The sequence below is a fragment of the Cupressus sempervirens genome, chromosome 8 (genome assembly GCF_028749045.1).
Source record: "Cupressus sempervirens isolate cs-2001-9-10 chromosome 8, ASM2874904v1, whole genome shotgun sequence".
Lineage (NCBI taxonomy): Eukaryota > Viridiplantae > Streptophyta > Pinopsida > Cupressales > Cupressaceae > Cupressus > Cupressus sempervirens.
In genome coordinates this window covers 263,266,798-263,285,290 of record NC_143125.1, presented here as the reverse complement: position 1 = coordinate 263,285,290, position 18,493 = coordinate 263,266,798, and the positions used below count along the sequence as shown (strand labels likewise).

General features: G+C 37.2%; 1 protein-coding gene across 1 annotated transcript in view; it reads right to left on the bottom strand.

Annotated features, from left to right (window-relative positions):
- LOC149542465 (regulator of nonsense transcripts UPF2) overlaps positions 1-18,493 on the bottom strand; it is a 196,650-nt gene that overhangs the window by 122,505 nt on the left and 55,652 nt on the right. Inside the window, exons 5-6 of the mRNA XM_089797407.1 lie at positions 11,171-11,275; positions 10,468-10,595 (exon numbers count right to left, since the gene is read on the bottom strand). Coding sequence (XP_089653533.1) covers positions 10,468-10,595; positions 11,171-11,275 — 233 coding nt within the window. The remainder of the gene's footprint in view (positions 1-10,467; positions 10,596-11,170; positions 11,276-18,493) is intronic.

The window sequence follows — 18,493 nt, the reverse complement described above, 5'->3', positions numbered from 1 at the left end:
CACAACCAAACAGGGTGGCATCATATAGAGATGCAGAGGTTGCTGCTGGTTACAAGTCTGCAATTTCAACAATGTATCATGATGATGATGATGATGAAACTCAAAACATTATCCTCAAAGAGTTTGCCCAATTTGCATCTACCAAATATCACGTTTCCAATCTTTATGCTCAATATAGGATGGCTGCATCTACCAAATATCACATTTCCACTCTGAATGCTCAATATATCACGTTTCCACATTTTCATTAAAAGTTCTCGGCACTCACCAAGGTTGCAGATAAGATATAAGCATTTCACCAACACCGCTGGGTCCCACCAATATTATTAAATTCTTTCCCAACAAAAAAAAAAGACTTATTTGCAAAAGTGATGGCAACTGGGAATAAAATGAATTTCTGAACATTTGCTCCGGTTGACTATTGCACAGTAAATTTTATACTGCTAATACCTTTCCGTAACTGTATTTTGATGCAAATGTTTTTTAATATTAATAACTTCCATAAGTATTCAATCAAAGAAATTCAACCAACAGAATTATTAATTTTAAGTTTTGAACCAAATACAGATTTCAACTCAATTAAATATCATGTCATTTAATCATTTTCTTACGTTTGCAACCTGCTCTGATACCATGTTGAGGTTTTAAATCTCTGCAAATGTAATGGCACTATGTGTTCTTTCATGTGTTTTCCAAGTGCAGATCCCAGTGCATATATATAGTAGAAAAGACATGTCTGAATATTGGTTATTTAAGTTAATCTCCGTTAGACATTATTAACAACAACAACAACAATATGTGTGTGTGTGTGTGTCTAATTGACGATTAGTCAAATTCAATAATGTTTAACCAATAACAATAGGGAATCAACTCTAGATCAATTCCATCCCACTGAAGCTACAACATCAATAACTCCTACAGGGATTTTCCCTTGATAGGGTTTCCTCAAAAACATATTTGGTATTGTGTGTTATGTTTTGTGGATCTTGCATTACTATTTATCTTTCAGATTTGATATTGATTTAAATGGCTAAAGTTTTAAACTGCATGCACCCCCCCCAAAGTAGTTGTGTTTGCCATCTTTTGGCCCTAACAGAGAACAGAGATGCAATAGTACAAGTATGGGATCTCAGATCTAGGAAGTGCACTGTTGTTTTTGAAAAACATCTCCTGCTATGACCAGCTTCGTAATTTCTGAAAAATGGGAGGAGTTTTCATGTTCTATGTGATGAAATCTTTGAATAGACACTGTGGATTCATTGAAAAGTCATCACAAAGAAAATTGGAAGGCATTGTCTTGCGTATGATGTGAAGGTCATCATGATTGTTGTTGCGAAGGATGCTCTTGGACCATCACAACTTATGGACAGGTCTTCTTGTTTCAGTTATTATCCTTCAAATTGAGAAAAACAATTTACAACAAGGTAGCATGGTTGAGCATATATTACCGAGGCAGTCAAATGGAATATAAATGCTCATGCATCACATCTCAAGAGGAAGGTGCACAAAAATGGGAAGACTTTTCATATTCTATGCGATGGAGTATTTGAATAGACATTGTGGATTCATTGAAAAGTCACGGCAAAGAAAATTGCATTGTCTTGTGTATGATTTGGAGGTCATTATGATTGTTGTTGCTAAGGATATTCTTGGACAATCACAACTTATGGACAGGTCTTCTTGTTTCTGTTATTATCCTTCAAATTGAGGAAAAACAATTTACAACAAAGTAGCATGGTTGAGCATAAATGACCAAGGCAGTCAAATGGAAGATAAACTCTCATGCATCAAATCTTAAGAGGAAGGTGTTGAAATGAAAATCAAGGAAGCAATTAGATACAGTCAAGAAAGAGAGAGGATAGCAAAAAAAGAGAAACATTTAAAAACTTATATGGGTGAAGAATTGCAAGATCCTCATTAAATGGAAGAAGATAAAATCCTAGGTATAATTTCATTCATAAGACGAAATGAAGTTCTTTAGAGTGATTTGCATGAGATTTTGAGTTTCTTTGGAGGTGAAAACAGTCAAGTTGATAGATTGAATGAATAACTTCAAGATATCACAAACGAGTCCAAATATGAAGAACAATTTGACAAAGCACTACAAGACATCATCTCTACTATTTCTTTTCCGATGGTGCTAAAAGATCTCATGGAGGAAGTGTGAATGGACTCATTTCCAAAGACATCTCAAAATAGACAAGTCGTTGCAAGTTCTATGATTCATCATCAACTTTAACCTCCTGAGATCTTGCCAACAGAGAAGTTATTTGATGATCAATTCATGAACTTATTATAAGATTAAAGGGCATCAAATGCATTTGGTGGATGAAGAACATTTTAGAGTGGGGTGTTACAATTGGAGTTTGCATTTGAATATAAACTCAAAGAACTATATGAAGATCATATCATCAAGGACTCTTGATTTTTTCAGATAGACTTGAGGAGACTCACAAGGACATATGGTTCATGTTAGACAAGGACAAGATTCCAAAAGCAATATTCCATGGACCTCAGTGTTCTTTCTTGATTACTGAAGACTTTGATGTTGATGTCATTGGAAGGAATCATTTCCAACTTTAAACTCCTGAAGTTCCAGATGATCAACGAAAATTTGAACAACATTTTTCATTTGAAAAACACCAGTTTATCTTTCTCCATACTTTAATGTTTATGAAAGCTATTATTTTGGATATGGAGATCCAAGAAAGAACACGCATTTGGATTGACCATGGCCCGTATGAATCTTATTAATTGTTAATTTTGCATGATAAATTTCTTAAGTTTGAATGTGTGGTGATGAAAGTTTCTCCGGAGTAAAGGATTTGTTTGCCAAAATAAGAAGTATCGCACAAGCCTTGTTTCTTCTAACATTTTGAGAAACCATGTTAGATCATGTGTATATATTATCCTTTTCAATATTATCCCTTTAGAGACTTGCGCATGGTTAAAGCAAGTTTGTCTTTAACCATTTGGTTCAGGAGGGTTAGGCTAGGTTGCTTTCTCAAAGCTATCCCAGTTGTCTTAACATCCTACAAATTGATTTTACTTGAGTTAGTTGATTTAAGATTATTTAGAGAGCTCACTAAGTTTCTTCAGTTCAATCATCTGGTCATTTAGTTTAATGTTTAGGTGTCTTACAACAAGGTAGCATAGTTGAGCATAAATGAACAATGCAATCAAAAGGAAGATTAACTCTCATGCATTACAACTCAAGAGGAAGGTACTGAAATGAAAATCAAGGAAGCAATAAAATACACTCAAGAAAGAGAAAAGATAGCAAGAAAAGAGACATTTAAAAACTTATAAGTGTGAAGAATTGCAAGAAGATCATCACAAAACTGAAGAAAAAAACCTTGATAAAATTTCAATCATTGGGGGTGATTATCATATGCATCATGGACAGAGATTGTTTTATACGTGTTGATTAGTGATCATTGTATAGTGTTGATATGTTGAAACAAGACCTTGGTGCAAATAGAAGCAAAAAATATGAAGAGTTTGTTGCTTAAAGTGCTTAAAGCCTCAGAGGGAGTCACTTCATCATGAAGATTTGTGTCAATGCAAGTGCTTGGAGCTTCAGAGGGAGTCACTTCATCATTATGGTTTCTTGAAATGCATTTTTCTCTAAGAGGGGGAAATTTGAGGTAAAAGCCCTTGTAATGCATTTTTCTCTCTAACAGAGAAAATTTGAGGTGAAAGCTCTTGTAATACATTTTTCTCTGAGAGAGAAATTTGAGAAGTCCTTGTAATGCACTTTTCTCTAAGAGGGAGAAATTTCAAGTGAAAACCCTTGTAATGCATATTTCTCTGAGGGAGAAAAATGAGGTGAAAACCCTCGAGGCATATTTCTCTTTCCACTCATGTGAGTAGCCATGGTAGATGTCATGTTGAGAGATTACATGTCAACATCACGTTGAGTGACTCTGTAATGATAGCTTGTGTTTACATTTATTTCACACATGGAAGTAGCTATTGTGAACGTTCTATTTAGTGACTCCATAGTCCTATTATGTTGAGACTGTGATGAATTTTGTTTTCCTCACAAATGGGTGTAGCCATTATGGGTATCACGCTAAGAGATTCCATGACAAAGATATCCTAAAAGATACCTCCCTAGCTAGGAGGGAGTATTGATGTTTTGGTATTTGAAGTTATCTTTTCATAAGTATCTCTTCATTTCTTTTGTAATCTGAAAGGTAATTCTTTGTTGTAACTCTCTGACTCTTCATTATCAAGACAATGAAGAGTCAAGACAAGCATATATATATGTCTTCAAGGATTTTCTTGTGCGAGATTTTTTATTCAGCGCAGTCCAGCATTTAGCAATATTGTAAATCAGATTCTCTTAACCTTCATTAAAATAAAGAAATATTTCTTGGGTTAGTATATTTTAACGCTATCCCGCGACCAGGTTCTGGCTCGATCTTCTCCCTCCTGCGATGATGGTTCCCTGTGCCATCGCTAGGTTACGAGCGTGGTCGTGTTGGTGTCTGGCTGTCTGCCTTTGTTCCGTGTGTGCGTTTTGCTCGTGTCTGGTTACGGGTGTGGTTGTGTTTGTGGGTGTGGTCGTGTTTGTGTGTTCCTTTCGTTGGAGTTGTTTGTGCTTTGCTACAGGTTACGGGTTTCTCTCCTATGACGGTTGTTACCTGCAGTTTGCATGCCCTCCTTTCTCCATTACGACTGTGTTTGTGGTCTCTCCTACAGCGGCCGAGGGTGATTTTCTTGTGGCGGCCGAGGGTTTGTGGTCGTTTGTGCCCTCCTTTCTCCATTGCATTTATGCTTCGTGGTCTTCCCTGCAGCGACCGAGGGTGATTTTTGTGTAGCGGTTGAGAGTTTCTTTACTACTACGACTGTGGTGTTCATCCTACTTTGTCGGCTTTTCCTTACCCGTGTGTGATGTCCAGTGAGCTATATTGACTAGCATATTCTTGCTAAACTGTTTGCCTCCGACTTTGCTATGCATTCGGATCTGTGAAGCAGGTTGCTATTGACATAGGGTTTTTATACGGCTCCTAATAATGCCTACAAGTGATAATCAAACCATCACATACCACCGCTTATGTAATCGGGTTTTGAAATTGGAAAATGATAACACTCTACTAAAAGAACAAGTGTCTGAATTGCGAGCCTCAAACAGTCCACAAAATCGAACACCATGAAGATTCAACATTTTTCAGACACTTTCATTTCTGAAACAGTTGGGTTAAAATCCAAAATAGGGGCTGTCATTGAACAATTGGACGGGATTGACAAAATCAAAGAACAGCAAACCGAGATGGCAACCATACACTCTTCTCGAATTGCGAAAATGGAACAGAAGGTGAAATCATGGGCTTCACTTTGCACCAATACTGATACTACTACCCCGAGACTGAGTATAGACCAGATTGTTCAAGGTAAGATTGATGACGAGAGGGTGCAGCGAGCATGTGAGCTCAACTTGTGTGTTCGTGGTCTTACACCCACTTCTAACCCTGCTGCTGCTGGACATTCCTTTCTTTCTGATCAACTTGGTATCACGAACATTACCTTGGATAGATGCTAGTTTGGTACAGGGGACATCCTTTTTATCAAATTCTTCTCTTTTCTAGATAGACTTCGTGCCCTTAGAGCGAAGAGAAAGCTATTTTCTCTCCCCTCTAAAATTTATCTAGACGAGGATCTTACTAAGGCACAGGTTACAGAACTCAAACAAGCTCGGGGAATTGTGGCAGATGCTAGATGTGCTGGGAAATGGACTGTTATTAGGAATCTTAGAGCGGTGGTTTGTGATTCTCCTCCTATTGGTTGGGTAGAGAGGACAACCTCCAAACCGGCATGACGGTCCCGGCAGCAGTCTGACAAGAGGGGACCTCCTCTTCTTGTCAACTGCTGGAATGGTAATGGCTCTTTACAGTCATTACCCAGTCTTTTTCAGGATGTAGTGGGGTCCTCAGATATTTTGCCTGTTACTAAGACTCACGAGAGCCCTATGCGCCCTCTTCTAGGTTATCTTGGTTATCAGTGGTTGTCAATTTGCAGGGATGAGGTCCAGACTTCTGGTGGGATCCGTGGGTTTGGGGGTGTTGCTTGTTTGGTTCAAGATGATATCTTCAGTGTCACTTCAGTTGTTCACTCTGACACCTATGCCAGATTTATGTGGGTCCGGATTGGTCGGTAGAAATATCGACAAAGAGATATTTTTATTGTTGTTTGTTATTTTGCACCGGCCTCCTCTCCTTATGCCATTCATGACCCGAGGAATGGAGATCCCTATTGTGACCTTCAAGAGAGTATTTCACAGTTCGAGGCTTTGGGTGATATTATTATTCTTGGAGACTTCAACGCTCAAACCAAGGATCTTCAGATTCCTTTATATGATCGTAGCTCTGATTCGAACTGCACTTCTGAGTTAGATCCGACTACTATGGGCCTACAGCGCAACTCAGAGGATGTTCTTGGGCTGCTCTGAATTTATGGTCGTCACCTCCTCCAGCTCTATGAGTCTTCTGGGTTGTTGATTTTGAACGATTTATCCTTTCTTCCTGGGTCGGACCTCTTTACCTGTTGGCCGCACTGTGGTGGTGCAAGTGTTGTTAACTATATCATTTCCTCTCATTCCTTCATTTCTTCCATTCGCAGTTTCACCATTTCATGTCTCCCCTTAGCTAATCATGCTCTCCTTAGCATTTCTATTTGCGTTTCACCCCATCCGTCCCCGCCTTCGCTCTACCAGGCTGGTTTCGTCTCCCTCCCTACCTGCTTTAATTTCCCTGAGGGTGATGGTGAGCTTTTTACGTATCACCTTAGGAGATTTCTAACACCCGCTAGCTTTGATGAATTATGCTGCCTCTGACATGTTTGATTCGCTTGCCTCTGTCATCTAGGATTTCGCTCTCCTTTCTATTCCCCACCATTCCCCTTTCTCTTTCAGAGCTAAGTGTCGGAATACCTGTCCTATGAATAAATGGTTTGATGCTGATTGCAAAGCTTTCCATCGCTTTGTTCGTCTCGCCTTTGAGGCTCAATCTCTCGCCTTCACCCCTCTGTGCCTTTCGTACCTCTGTTTTCTTCATTGTAAGAAGTGTTCCTTTGCCTCCACTCAGTGCAGCACCCTTTGCTCCACACTTGTTCAGAAACCCCAAATCTTTTGGTGTACCCTTTTCCCTCGTTGCTCCCCCCCCGTCCTCCACTCTCGACTACTGCTCTCTAACCTACCATATCAATACGCTTTACGACACTCCTAGGAAGCCATCTCTCCACTCCACTCCACCTCCTTATTGTCCCTTGTTCACCTATTCTAGTATTATGGAGGTCATCAGATCTTTGCGATGCAGCAAAGCAATGGATGAAGAGGGTTTCCAAGCAGAACTTTTCAAACTTGGTGCTTCAATTCATGGATCTTATCTTCCTACACTCTTTAATAGAGTGGTTTGCACTGGGTTTCCTGATTCCTAGTCTAGACATGTGGTTTACCCTATCCACAAGTCTGGGCCTACTTCTGATCCGGGTAACCACAAAACTATTATGATAGGACATACTTTTGCCAAACCCTATGCCACTGCTCTGAACACCATGTTATCTAGTGAGCTTGATAGAAGAGGTTGTAGGGCTAAAGGACAGGCTGGTTTTCGGGCGAACTATCAGACTATGGATCATGTGTTTACATTGCGGACTATCATTGAGGAGGTTAGACACCGCTTTCAGAAGGTCTATTGTTGTTTTGTGGACTTTCGTAAGGCCTTTGACTTTGTTCCCAGGTTGGTTTTATTTCAGCGGCTTCATGAGATTGGGATCTCAAATATGTTACAAACTACTATTATGAGGCTTTATGAGAGGGTAACCGGTAGGCTCAAGACTCCGGAGGGCTTTTCTGATCCGATTCATAGCACTATTGGGGTGAAGCAAGGTTGTCCTCTTTCTCCTACACTGTTTGGTTTGTATATTGATGAGTTGGAAGATTTCCTTCTGAAATCCTCCCAACCGAGAGATGGGTGTTATTTATATCAGGTCTTGATCTCCATTCTCCTCTTTGTTGATGATGGGGTTCTTTTGGCTTCTTCTCCTGACAGCTTACAGAGACTCCTTGGTGCTCTAGCCTCTTTTTGTGTTCAGCGACAGGTTGTGGTCAATCTATCTAAGACATGGGTTATGGTCTTTAACTGTTTAAAGACCTCACATCTTCATTTCTTCAGGGACAGGAGGTTGAGATTACTCCCTCTTATATGTATCTTGGTGTGAAGTTCTCGGAACCTCGTTTTAGTTTGAGACCTGCCATTCAGTCCAGAGTCAGTAAGGGTATGGCTTCCCTGGCTCTTCTGGAGAAGCAATGCTTCAGACATCATTTTCAGGATATTTCGTCCAAGTTGTCCCTTTTCAACTCCTTGGTTCGTCCGACAGTTCTCTATGGCTCGATTGCTTGGGAGCCTTCTCTTATCACTTCTGATTGGGCTTCTATTGAGCGGGTTCAAACGTTGTTGTTAAGACGTATCATTAGATGTCACAAACTCACCCCTCACAACATTGTCTTCGCTGAGTTTGGTGTGCTCATCCTCTCAAACTTGCAATCATTCTTTACTTGATTTGGTTTCTTTATCGGCTTCGTGGTTTTATGGAGACATGTGGTGACCGACATAGATACTCTCATTTGGCATACTGTTCTTCGATGGATATTGAGAGATCTGACACTTTTGCTAGGTCTCGATGCTGGTACACTCAGGCCACCTCTTTGTTGGGTTCAATCAGGATTGACATTGATCGTCTTCCTCCTTATCAGTTTTCGCTAGATGCTCCTGCTCATCTTCTCCCCTCACGTCAGGAGTTGAATGAGCATGTCCGACAAGTATTTATAGACAATACATTGCCACTACTTAGTGTAATCCCCCGAGGGGTCTACGGCCTAAGATGGCCTTCTATGCTGATTATTTTCTTGAGATTCAAGATGGTATTGTTGTTCGCCCTACTTATTTCTATCGGCGCTAGAATCGTGCCTTACGGTTTTCTCTAGGCTCATTTAGAGTTGGTTCTCATCGCCTCAGGGTTCAAAGTGACCACCATATGGATCAGAATGATAGACTGTGTTAGTTATATACTTTGGTGGAAGTTGAAACTGAGATCCACTTCATATTTCGTTGTCCTCATTACTATGAGATCAGAGGGAGATTTTATTGCCTTTTCAGAGACTGCTCTTCTCTTTCAATGTTCTTCAGCTATATTGATCAACAGTGTCTTGCACTTTTTCTTCGGGAGGCCACCCATCTTCGAGAGATTACCCTGCAGTCTTTTATTCCTCAGGAGCGTACTTCAGATCAGCTCATTACCGCCTCTTTCTCTCCCTTGTCTCCTCCACGGGGTTTGAAAAGGCCTTCCACTACTTCTCATTCTAGATCAGTCAGACAATGTACCAGTCTCTCCAGGCAACGACAGTCCTATAGCGGTTCCTCATGGCATTCTAAGGCTATGGATAGTTCACAGGCGTACCTCTCTATTACTGATTTCTTTGTGGCAAGGAAGGACCCTTAGTCCTTACCTTGTCTTCTTTATTGTTTGTCTCTTGCTTTTGTTTCTTCTCAGTCACCGTTCGGTGCCTCTGCTTTGGCCGGCTCTTCTGTTTGTATGCTCAGTCCCATAAACCGTTTTGCTTTTTCGTGGACATTAATATTATCTTATCTTATCTTGGTGTCGCTGGGATTTTCCCAAGATAATCTATGTCTTGTGTTCATCTTGTTTATGCTATCTTTTTTTTTATACTATGTTGTCTATACATACATACATACATACACACACACACACATATCGAAAATGTCTATATATGTATCTGCAGAATCAAGATCTGGCAGGAAAAAAATTGCCAAATCACCAAATCCAAATCCAAACCAGAACCAGGATTGGCTACTTAGATTCTTAATAATCATTATCTAAAATCTTTGAAAAAGTGAGCTCCTGCAAAATCCATCTCAAAAATACACCCCACAATCCCGTTGCCTCTATATCAGAAACCTGGTATGACATAGCACATGTCATGTCTCCTTTCTAAGAATTCTAGGATTTTAGAGATTTTATCTCAAGAATATTCCTTACACTACAGTTGCCTTCCTAGATATCTCCTTATCTTCCCTAATCCGTAACACGTCTACAGCTCTAATACCATGAGAGGGGAAAAAGTGTCAGTAGAGACACTCCAAAAATGTGTGTGAGAGAGAGAGAGAGATTGGATGGAGCCTTCTCACATTCAAATCAAAAATGAAATTGATGAACGCAAGTGATAGTGATGGCCAGCAAATTGTCAACTATCAGTGCATTTGTTCCCAAATCAAATTAATTTAACAAGATTCACATTTCATTATATAACATATTCTGACAAGCTTCCAATCTTTCAGAGCATATAAACAATGTGATTAAAGGAAACGAGACAGAATGACTGAAAATAAAGAATTAGATTTTGTAAGACAAAATATGAAACAAATGACAAAAAGCAATACTTACGCTGAAACACTACGGAACAGCAGTTCATAGGATTTTCTCAGTTTTTCATATGCAATTGCATTTTCTTCACTTAGCTCTCCCTTTGCATTCAACATTTTTGCATTCTCTTGTTCCATCTGTCTAAGGGACTGCAAAAATTTGAAAGTTTTAAGCTCAAGAAATCAATGCTTTAACAACAGGATCTACAGCAACAATCATAACAATTCATAGCCATTTAGAGTCACAAAGCCATAGAAAGGAGAATAAGAATTGCTCCCTTGGGATTCTGTTTATTGAATAAGATAATATGCTGTTAGTCAAGAATTTGTATGCAATAGCATTAGAAGTGATGACCTTGCAAACAGCCTTAAGTCAATCAAAATAAATGTGAATTTTGGTGAGAAGTATAAATTTAAATTGAGCTTAGCATTGTTGTCTCGTATTAAAGGATTTTCTGTTGGAAAATCAATCTTAGAATAGAATGCCCAGAGGGAAAACAGCATTTTATTTCAATATAACGTGGCTTACCATGATGGACTGAAAATTCTACACAAATAAATCAGAGAGATAACACTTGTTAACTTATTCCAACCCATGAATAGTAAAGTATATATGGCTTAACCATCATGGACTGAAAATTCTATACAAAAAATTAGAGAGATAATACTTGTTATTAATTTATTCCAACCCATGAATCCTAAAGTAACGGGCTCCAGGCTCATACAGAATGTTCTGATTGAAGAAGCTCCACAGATGCATCATAGAATGACTGCAATGCCTTCCTGAGAAACTTCTTTTGTTCCACGGTAACATTTAGCTCTTTATAAATCTGTCATATTATCCAAAATAAAGGAAGAGCAAATCAGTAATGCAAAGGGAATAACATATTAAGCAATTTAAATATCTGAACAAAATATATAGTGCATAATTAAGATATGTAATTTTGTATTTATTATTTAAATTAGTTTGTATCTGATGGACTTGCATGCCCATTAACATGGTTTGAAGTTCAAGTAGGTAGTTGCAGTACTTAAGAAAAAGGAATAGTAAATCAGAAATGTGACGGCAATTACATATTAAGGAATCGTATATTGTTTGTATTTATTATTTTAATCGGTAAGGCCTCTGATGGACTTGTATGCCCATTTACGTGGTTTTAAGGTCATGAAGGTAGCTGCACTTCTTCAGAAAAAGAAGGTGGTATATTTCTTTTTCTGGGTAGTTCTACTTCTACTATCTGAAGGCTATGTTAGCCAGCTGTAGGTCAGTCAATTTAGTTAGTACTATTGAATGTAACTACAATAGTCTTGCTGCTTATGAAAACCATATAGAAAATTGCTAACCAAGCTGCTCTTGATTTTGGTTATGGTGCATGTTTCTCTATTATGGGCAGATGTGTTATATGGAACCTTCACTTTATAAATCAAAAAAAAAATCAACAGATATTACTTTGTAAATCTGAAGCATCTAGTATGACCGCAACAGCTACAAACTATCAGATGAAAATTCACAAACAGTATAGAACTGCTAAATCTGCAACATGATTACAGGTTAAACAAAAGCTATTAAACATAACCAGTGTATCTGTTAACTAATCAATCAAAACTAGCAGTGCCCTGAAACGTGCTCTAATATTTTGAAATCAGAGTTCTGAAATTAAATTAATCTAGCAATCTTTGTATCATTTATCTTTCATCCAGAATGCAATCCAAAATGTTCAAATTGAAGTTGAGAACAAAGCCTTTTCTGGAAGCTCTTTAACTTCATTTTATGATCTATGAAAACTTGATGTTCATTAATCAACATTAACATCAATTGACTTTAACGAAATTCACAACCACTATCACAGGAAAGCAATGTAATGTAAGATGCAAGTAATAGAGAATTTATACAAAACAAATAACCATCTTGAATAAAAAAACGTAAATAGCTAATGGGATTATAGATTAGAATTTCAAGAACTCAAAAGCTGAAACAAGCTGGCAGGTCACTTGACCTAAAACTCACTGTTGAGTTTCAACTTTCAGGCAAACATTCACCGTGTAATTCGCCCTAGAACTCACAATTTTCAGTAGTTTGTATAAAGACATGCCTGACAGTACCAAAAAGGCACTCTGCAGCAATAAAATAGCAAAACACCTCATTTTTACTTCATTTGATCCCAAAGTTGCCGGAAACTCCTGTCCCTCCTTGGGAACGCGTATCTCTGTATCTAATTTGGAAACTTATCCAAAACAGCCTAGATACACATTGAATTTTGTACCCATGTGTGCCTAGAACACTTGCTTTTCCAACCATGCAGAACACTGTGATTTGATTTTTCTAGGACTTGGCATAAATCTTTAAAAATTTGATTTAAAAGAGCTTCATTAGTGCAATTTAAAATTGCTATAAATAAAACATGCACCAAATGAGAAAGACAAATGAAATACTGTTCTATTTCAGCGACCCATTTTTTTTGTTTCATCTTTTATGCAACTCTACTATATTTGTATATTATAAAGTATAAAATTAACTTATATTATTTTTGTAGCATTTCTTTGTTTATATTGCTTCCAAAGTAATGAAAATCTCTTCTAATAACTTAGAAAATTGTGTTAAATGTGTGTTATTTTTTAATGTCATATCCATATTGGGGGTCTTAAAAAGTGGCTGTATCCGTACCCAATACTGTGCCCATATTTGTATCTGTAACCGTGTCCGTGCAACTTTGATTTTTTCATGTTTATGACACTTTGACAGGATTTTGATGATTTTCCTCTGATTTCAATTACATGACTTTTGTTTTTTGTTGTTTCCTTTCGTCCTTATATTCTAACATATCTAAGGTCTTATCATTCACTTTTAGTTTTTTCCAATATTTCCTCTGTTTAAGAGCTAGGGTTCCTTTTTTTGCTAGGGTTTACACTGTTTAAATTGTTTTCAACCTTTTTGCTAAGGTTTCAATTTCCCAATATAGATTAGTAGAAGCTGCCAAAGTAGTGTCAAGGTACAAACCCACTCGGAGATATTAAACACCAACTACATAAGAAATGATAGTGTGCAGTGTGCAATATATTAATAGATGCAGATAAGAGGATGTATTTAAGTTTCACGTCTGGCTATGTGTACAGGTACAACCATTGAAACCCGATAATGGTGGTTTGGCAAGTCTTATTTTCCCTTCGGTGTAGGTACGATTATACAATTACACACACATATTAGATATATATAAATAAACAATATTTAAATTGATAAGTAGGATATATTTTCACAGCAAGTCAAATTATGATATTGCTATCAGGATTTAAATGTGTAGTTTGAGTCAAACTCATTGACACATTTATCATGAGTAGCGACTCAACATGAATCCATCTCTCATGAGAATATTTAATTTACTCATAATTTGCCAAAATGAAAATGCTACACACACAAATCAAAAAAAATATTTATGTATATATATACACAGACAAATATATAAATAAAAATAATTATATAACTCACTAATTGCAGATAAGGGGATGTGTCTATGTTTCCCATCTGGATGTGTATAGCTACAAGCCTACAACATTGAAACCAAGTATGATGGCAGAGCAAGTTTTGCTTTCCTCTAGGTATAGGAATGAGAATAAAAAATAAAAAATATTTCAATTACTAATAATTTGCAAAAATAAAAAATATTTTTTTATGTACGTCTGTATATACCACTATATTTACATAGACACGTATATATAAATAAAAATAATTAAGTAACAATTAATTTGCAAAAAAGCAAGTTCATATTCAACAATTTGTCAAATGTCAATACACAATAAGAATGATAATCAATATTTAATAATCTCCATGCTGATCTTCATCAAAAGCTCAACATTTAATTTAATTTCACTTGAACCACCATAGATTACAATGTCACTTCCACTAGCCATGAATTGCACAAGCTGCCTCATCTAGAGATATTTTATGGCAAGCTCTGCAATGATAACATCTAACTCGACACGCTAATGAGTCGGAATCCAACCCAATTCCTCATTACGCTCCCATTGTAATCACGTCCTTTAAATCCTTTAAAACAGCACAACCCTTAATAAAGCCTGTCATTTTTCAAAGTTATATCACTTATGGCAAAATTATGTACACATGCACTTACTTGTTTACAAATATGTTTCAACAAAATCACATTCTCTTGTGTTTTTATTTTCCAGGAGTCCTTAGGTTCTCCCACAGTCTCTACCAAACACCTAGGGTTCCTTGTGGCTCTTTCATAGAAATCACAAAGACCCAACGGGTCTTGGAGTAACCTTGGGTGAACACAGTGTAGAACCCCAACCAGATCAAAACCCAAATCATATCCACACTGCTGAGCATGTTATCATTGATGTCAAAAGTTAATGACCAAGGTCGCACAACTTTCAAACGATTACTCTAAGTAATAGAGAACTGGACTGAGTTGCCTTGTTGAATAACTCGGCTGTACTTGAGCTGATCGGTTGCCTAGTCGAGCTGGTTTGATGTCTGCTTGAGCTTCTTGGGGGTCTGCTTGAGCTGCCAAGCTGTCTACTCAAGCTGCTTGTGTGTCTTCTTTAGCACTAATGTGCCATGTCATCATTTAAATTTTCAAAAGCATCAAATTCTATGATTTGAAATAAGGCAGCACATTTTAAAATATGCATTCAACGCATATACCCAAGGTTGCGGCAGCTTCAAAAGTTAAGTATGAATGAACAGTTGTGTAAAGCATCTTTATTAGTATTGAAGACCGTTTCTAAACGAAAAACAAAAGATTCTTCTCGAGCCATTTATTCCCATGATTTTAGTTGCAATTTAGCATTTTATGGGAGTGGAGAATCTTGTTTGAGTTGATCATATTATTTGGTTCAACAATGCTATTGACTGCAGATTTCAACAATGTTATTGACTGCAGATTTCAACAATGTTTTTGACTGGAGGCTTATTTTTGGGCATTTGTGAGAAACATGGTTTTTATCATATATAAAAAAATTGCTAATGGTGAAGCGATATTTAGTATTGCCTTTTTCAGGGAAGTGCTGTCTTTATTTTTATAGGCAGCATTTTTTAGTACAGGAAACCCTCATATAATATAGTTAAAGCATGAAGCTAAGTATGGGTATTCTCTGGTTGTCATTTTTTTGCATTAAGCACTCACATCTTGTATTCTGAAGGATTTGATTCTGCTTCAGTCATTCATTCCTGGGAGTTATCTGAGTTGAGCATGGGATTTTAGTTATGGAGTCATTTTCTAATGACGGTGTCGATGCATGTCTTTTTAGTGGAACGTTGTGTTATTAAACTGGGGAGTCAAGCTTGGTTATAAAACTTTTGAGTTAGATGTGTTGATGCATTTAGTTGGGTGTGTGGAGCTAAAAGGAAGTACAGGTGTGTGGAGCTAAAAAGGAAGTACAAACAGATATACATAAAGAGAGAGGATGATTGGTATTGTAGATGCTAGCCCTGGGCAAAAGGATTTTATTAAGAGAAACAGCATATACATCAGGTGCGAATATCTCTTTTGTGCTGGGTATGTGGCAAAGCTATGATTGTTGTGTGTTGAGTTTTTGCAGTTCGACTGGGTATATCAATTCATACTAAGTGTGATTTCAGATATAGATGGGATTGAGCAAGTTGTGCACTTAAGGAAAAGACTGGTATGGAAACACAAATGATCATATCAAGTTCAGTGTATTTGAGTAGTTGCTTCAGTTGAAGGCAGTTGTGCTTAGAGGAGAGTTGGGCAGGTCCCCATTTTCTTAATGAAAGCTATTGTGTATCATAGTTTTTAACCCGAAAGGGTTTTCCATGAGAAAAAATTTGGTCTCGATGGTTGTTCCTTTATGCTTTACGTGGTTTCATACATGTAATAGTTAAGAAGTTCACCCCACCCCCAATATTTCCTATATGCTATTCAACTGGTCTTAGAGCGAGGTTCCTTCCGAAATAGAGCTTAAAGAGGTTGATCCTAATTGCACGCATGGGTTTTTATGAAGCTCTTGCTATGAATTGATTAGCCCTATTCGATGGCTCCAACTGCTGCATTCTGGAGCCTTGAAATGTGTCCGTATGTAATGTGTTTTTAATTTTAATGTTTGGAGAAGTGTGAAGACTGCTTATACTATGCCTACAGGTTCTCCAATGAATGTCAATGGAAAGAAGGCTTTTCTAAGTAATGAAAAAGCTACGAATGCAATGTTATGTGGGTTATCTGAGAAAGAGTTTGTAAAAGTTATGCATTGTGATACAACTCAAGAGATTTGAAACAAACTCATGCAGTAGATCCTCATGTGGCTGATAAGCTTATTTTGGCTAGCAGCCACTGCTCCATATTTTTAGCAGATATTTGTGTAGCTGGTAGCCCCATGGTTATGAATATTGGCTGCCTATTGCCTTAGCAGTTATTGTAAAAACTATTTTAAAATAGGAGGGAAAACAAATTGTGGAACCACTTGTTTTTCCCAGTTAGCAACGGCTGCTTATTTCCAGCCCCCCCCATTTTTTCAATGCTTATTTTCATTTTTAAATCAGCCGCTGCTCCACTAAAATAGGAGAAGATTCTGTTTTATCCATTTCCCTTCATTCAAAATATGCATGGGAACACTTTCGCTGCTTCAAATTAAGCAGAAATTTGAGTTACGCAACCGCATGGGGACATGGGGTTAGGATGCAGGAAGAAAATATGTTGCCCAGTATATGAATGTGTTAACACCATTAAGGGTTTAGGAGAATAAAATAAGGATCTTGATGAATTGTTAAGAGTTTAGGAGTCTCTTCTTGTGTGCTTTGATGCCAAAGTTTCAGCAGTTGAAGAAATGGAGGAATTTGATAAATTGATTGTTGATGAGCTTCATGGTATCCTAACAGCCTATGAGATGAGAACATGCTCTGATTCTTCAGCCAAAAAGGAGGTTGCTGTAGCTTCAAAGAAAGGACAAGGAGTGTGTATCATGTGAAAGTGTTGATGAAGAATCTCAATCTGAAGTCACATTTCATTAGTTAGTTAAAGAAAGGTTTTAATAAATACAGAGGCAGGCTACCTTTCAAGTGTTCTACCTACGGCAAGAGAGGAAATTTTGTAGCAAAATGTCCTTATGAAAAATGTGAAGATGGAAAAAATGAGAAGAAACCCAATCTCAACAAGAAAATGTACAAGGGAAAAGAAAAGAGGGTTTAGAAATTCAAAAGGAGTCTCTATTCAAAGGAAGAAAGTAGTTTGTCAGATGTTGGTGATAAAGAGTCTTCAAGTGAAAAAAAAAATTTATTTGTGGCCTTCAAATAAGTAATGAAAATCAAGAACATAAAGTTCATACTGATGAATAGGGGGAAGTAAATTTTGAAGAGGAGCTTACAAGTACTTGGAATAAAATCAAGAAACTTAGAAAGAAAAATCAAAACTTGAAAGTGCTACAAGAAGAAAATGAAGCAAAAAGAAAGACATCTCAAGCTCTTCAAGAGGCACAAAATTCATAGTTGATTTGATGACTCAGATTGAAGAATCAAAGAAAATTGAAGAAGAAAATCAGAAAACAGCTTAAGCTTAAAGAAGAAAATTGTGAAAGACTTGAAATTGTAATTGTTTCACTCAGAAAGATAGATAAATGTCTGACATGTCTGAATCATAAGAAGATAAATCAAGAAAATTTCATGTCCTTGAACAAGATAACTGTCTAACAAAGAATGCCTACTGATAAAGGTGGAGTTGGTCTTGAACAGAGGCAAAGCTCTACGCCTACAAAAGAAGAACAGCAGAAAACAAACAGTAACAACAAAATGGATTCAACATAAAAAATCAGAAATAACGATTCTTTCTTTTATAGTTACTTTTTCTTGCAATTATTTTGGACAGAAGGCAAGCAACTGTAGATTGCTTGCAAGAAATGATTTCAATCTCATGAATCAGAATTCTTTTGCTCCTTCACAGAATTACAATATTATATGTTATCATAAATGTAATAATTTAGCTCACAATAAAAAAGTTTGCGAAAGTGGAATGGCAGATTTCTCAAAGTGAAGCAAGAAGAGTGAGAGAGTTTGGAAGAAGGTGAAAGAATTAGTAGCG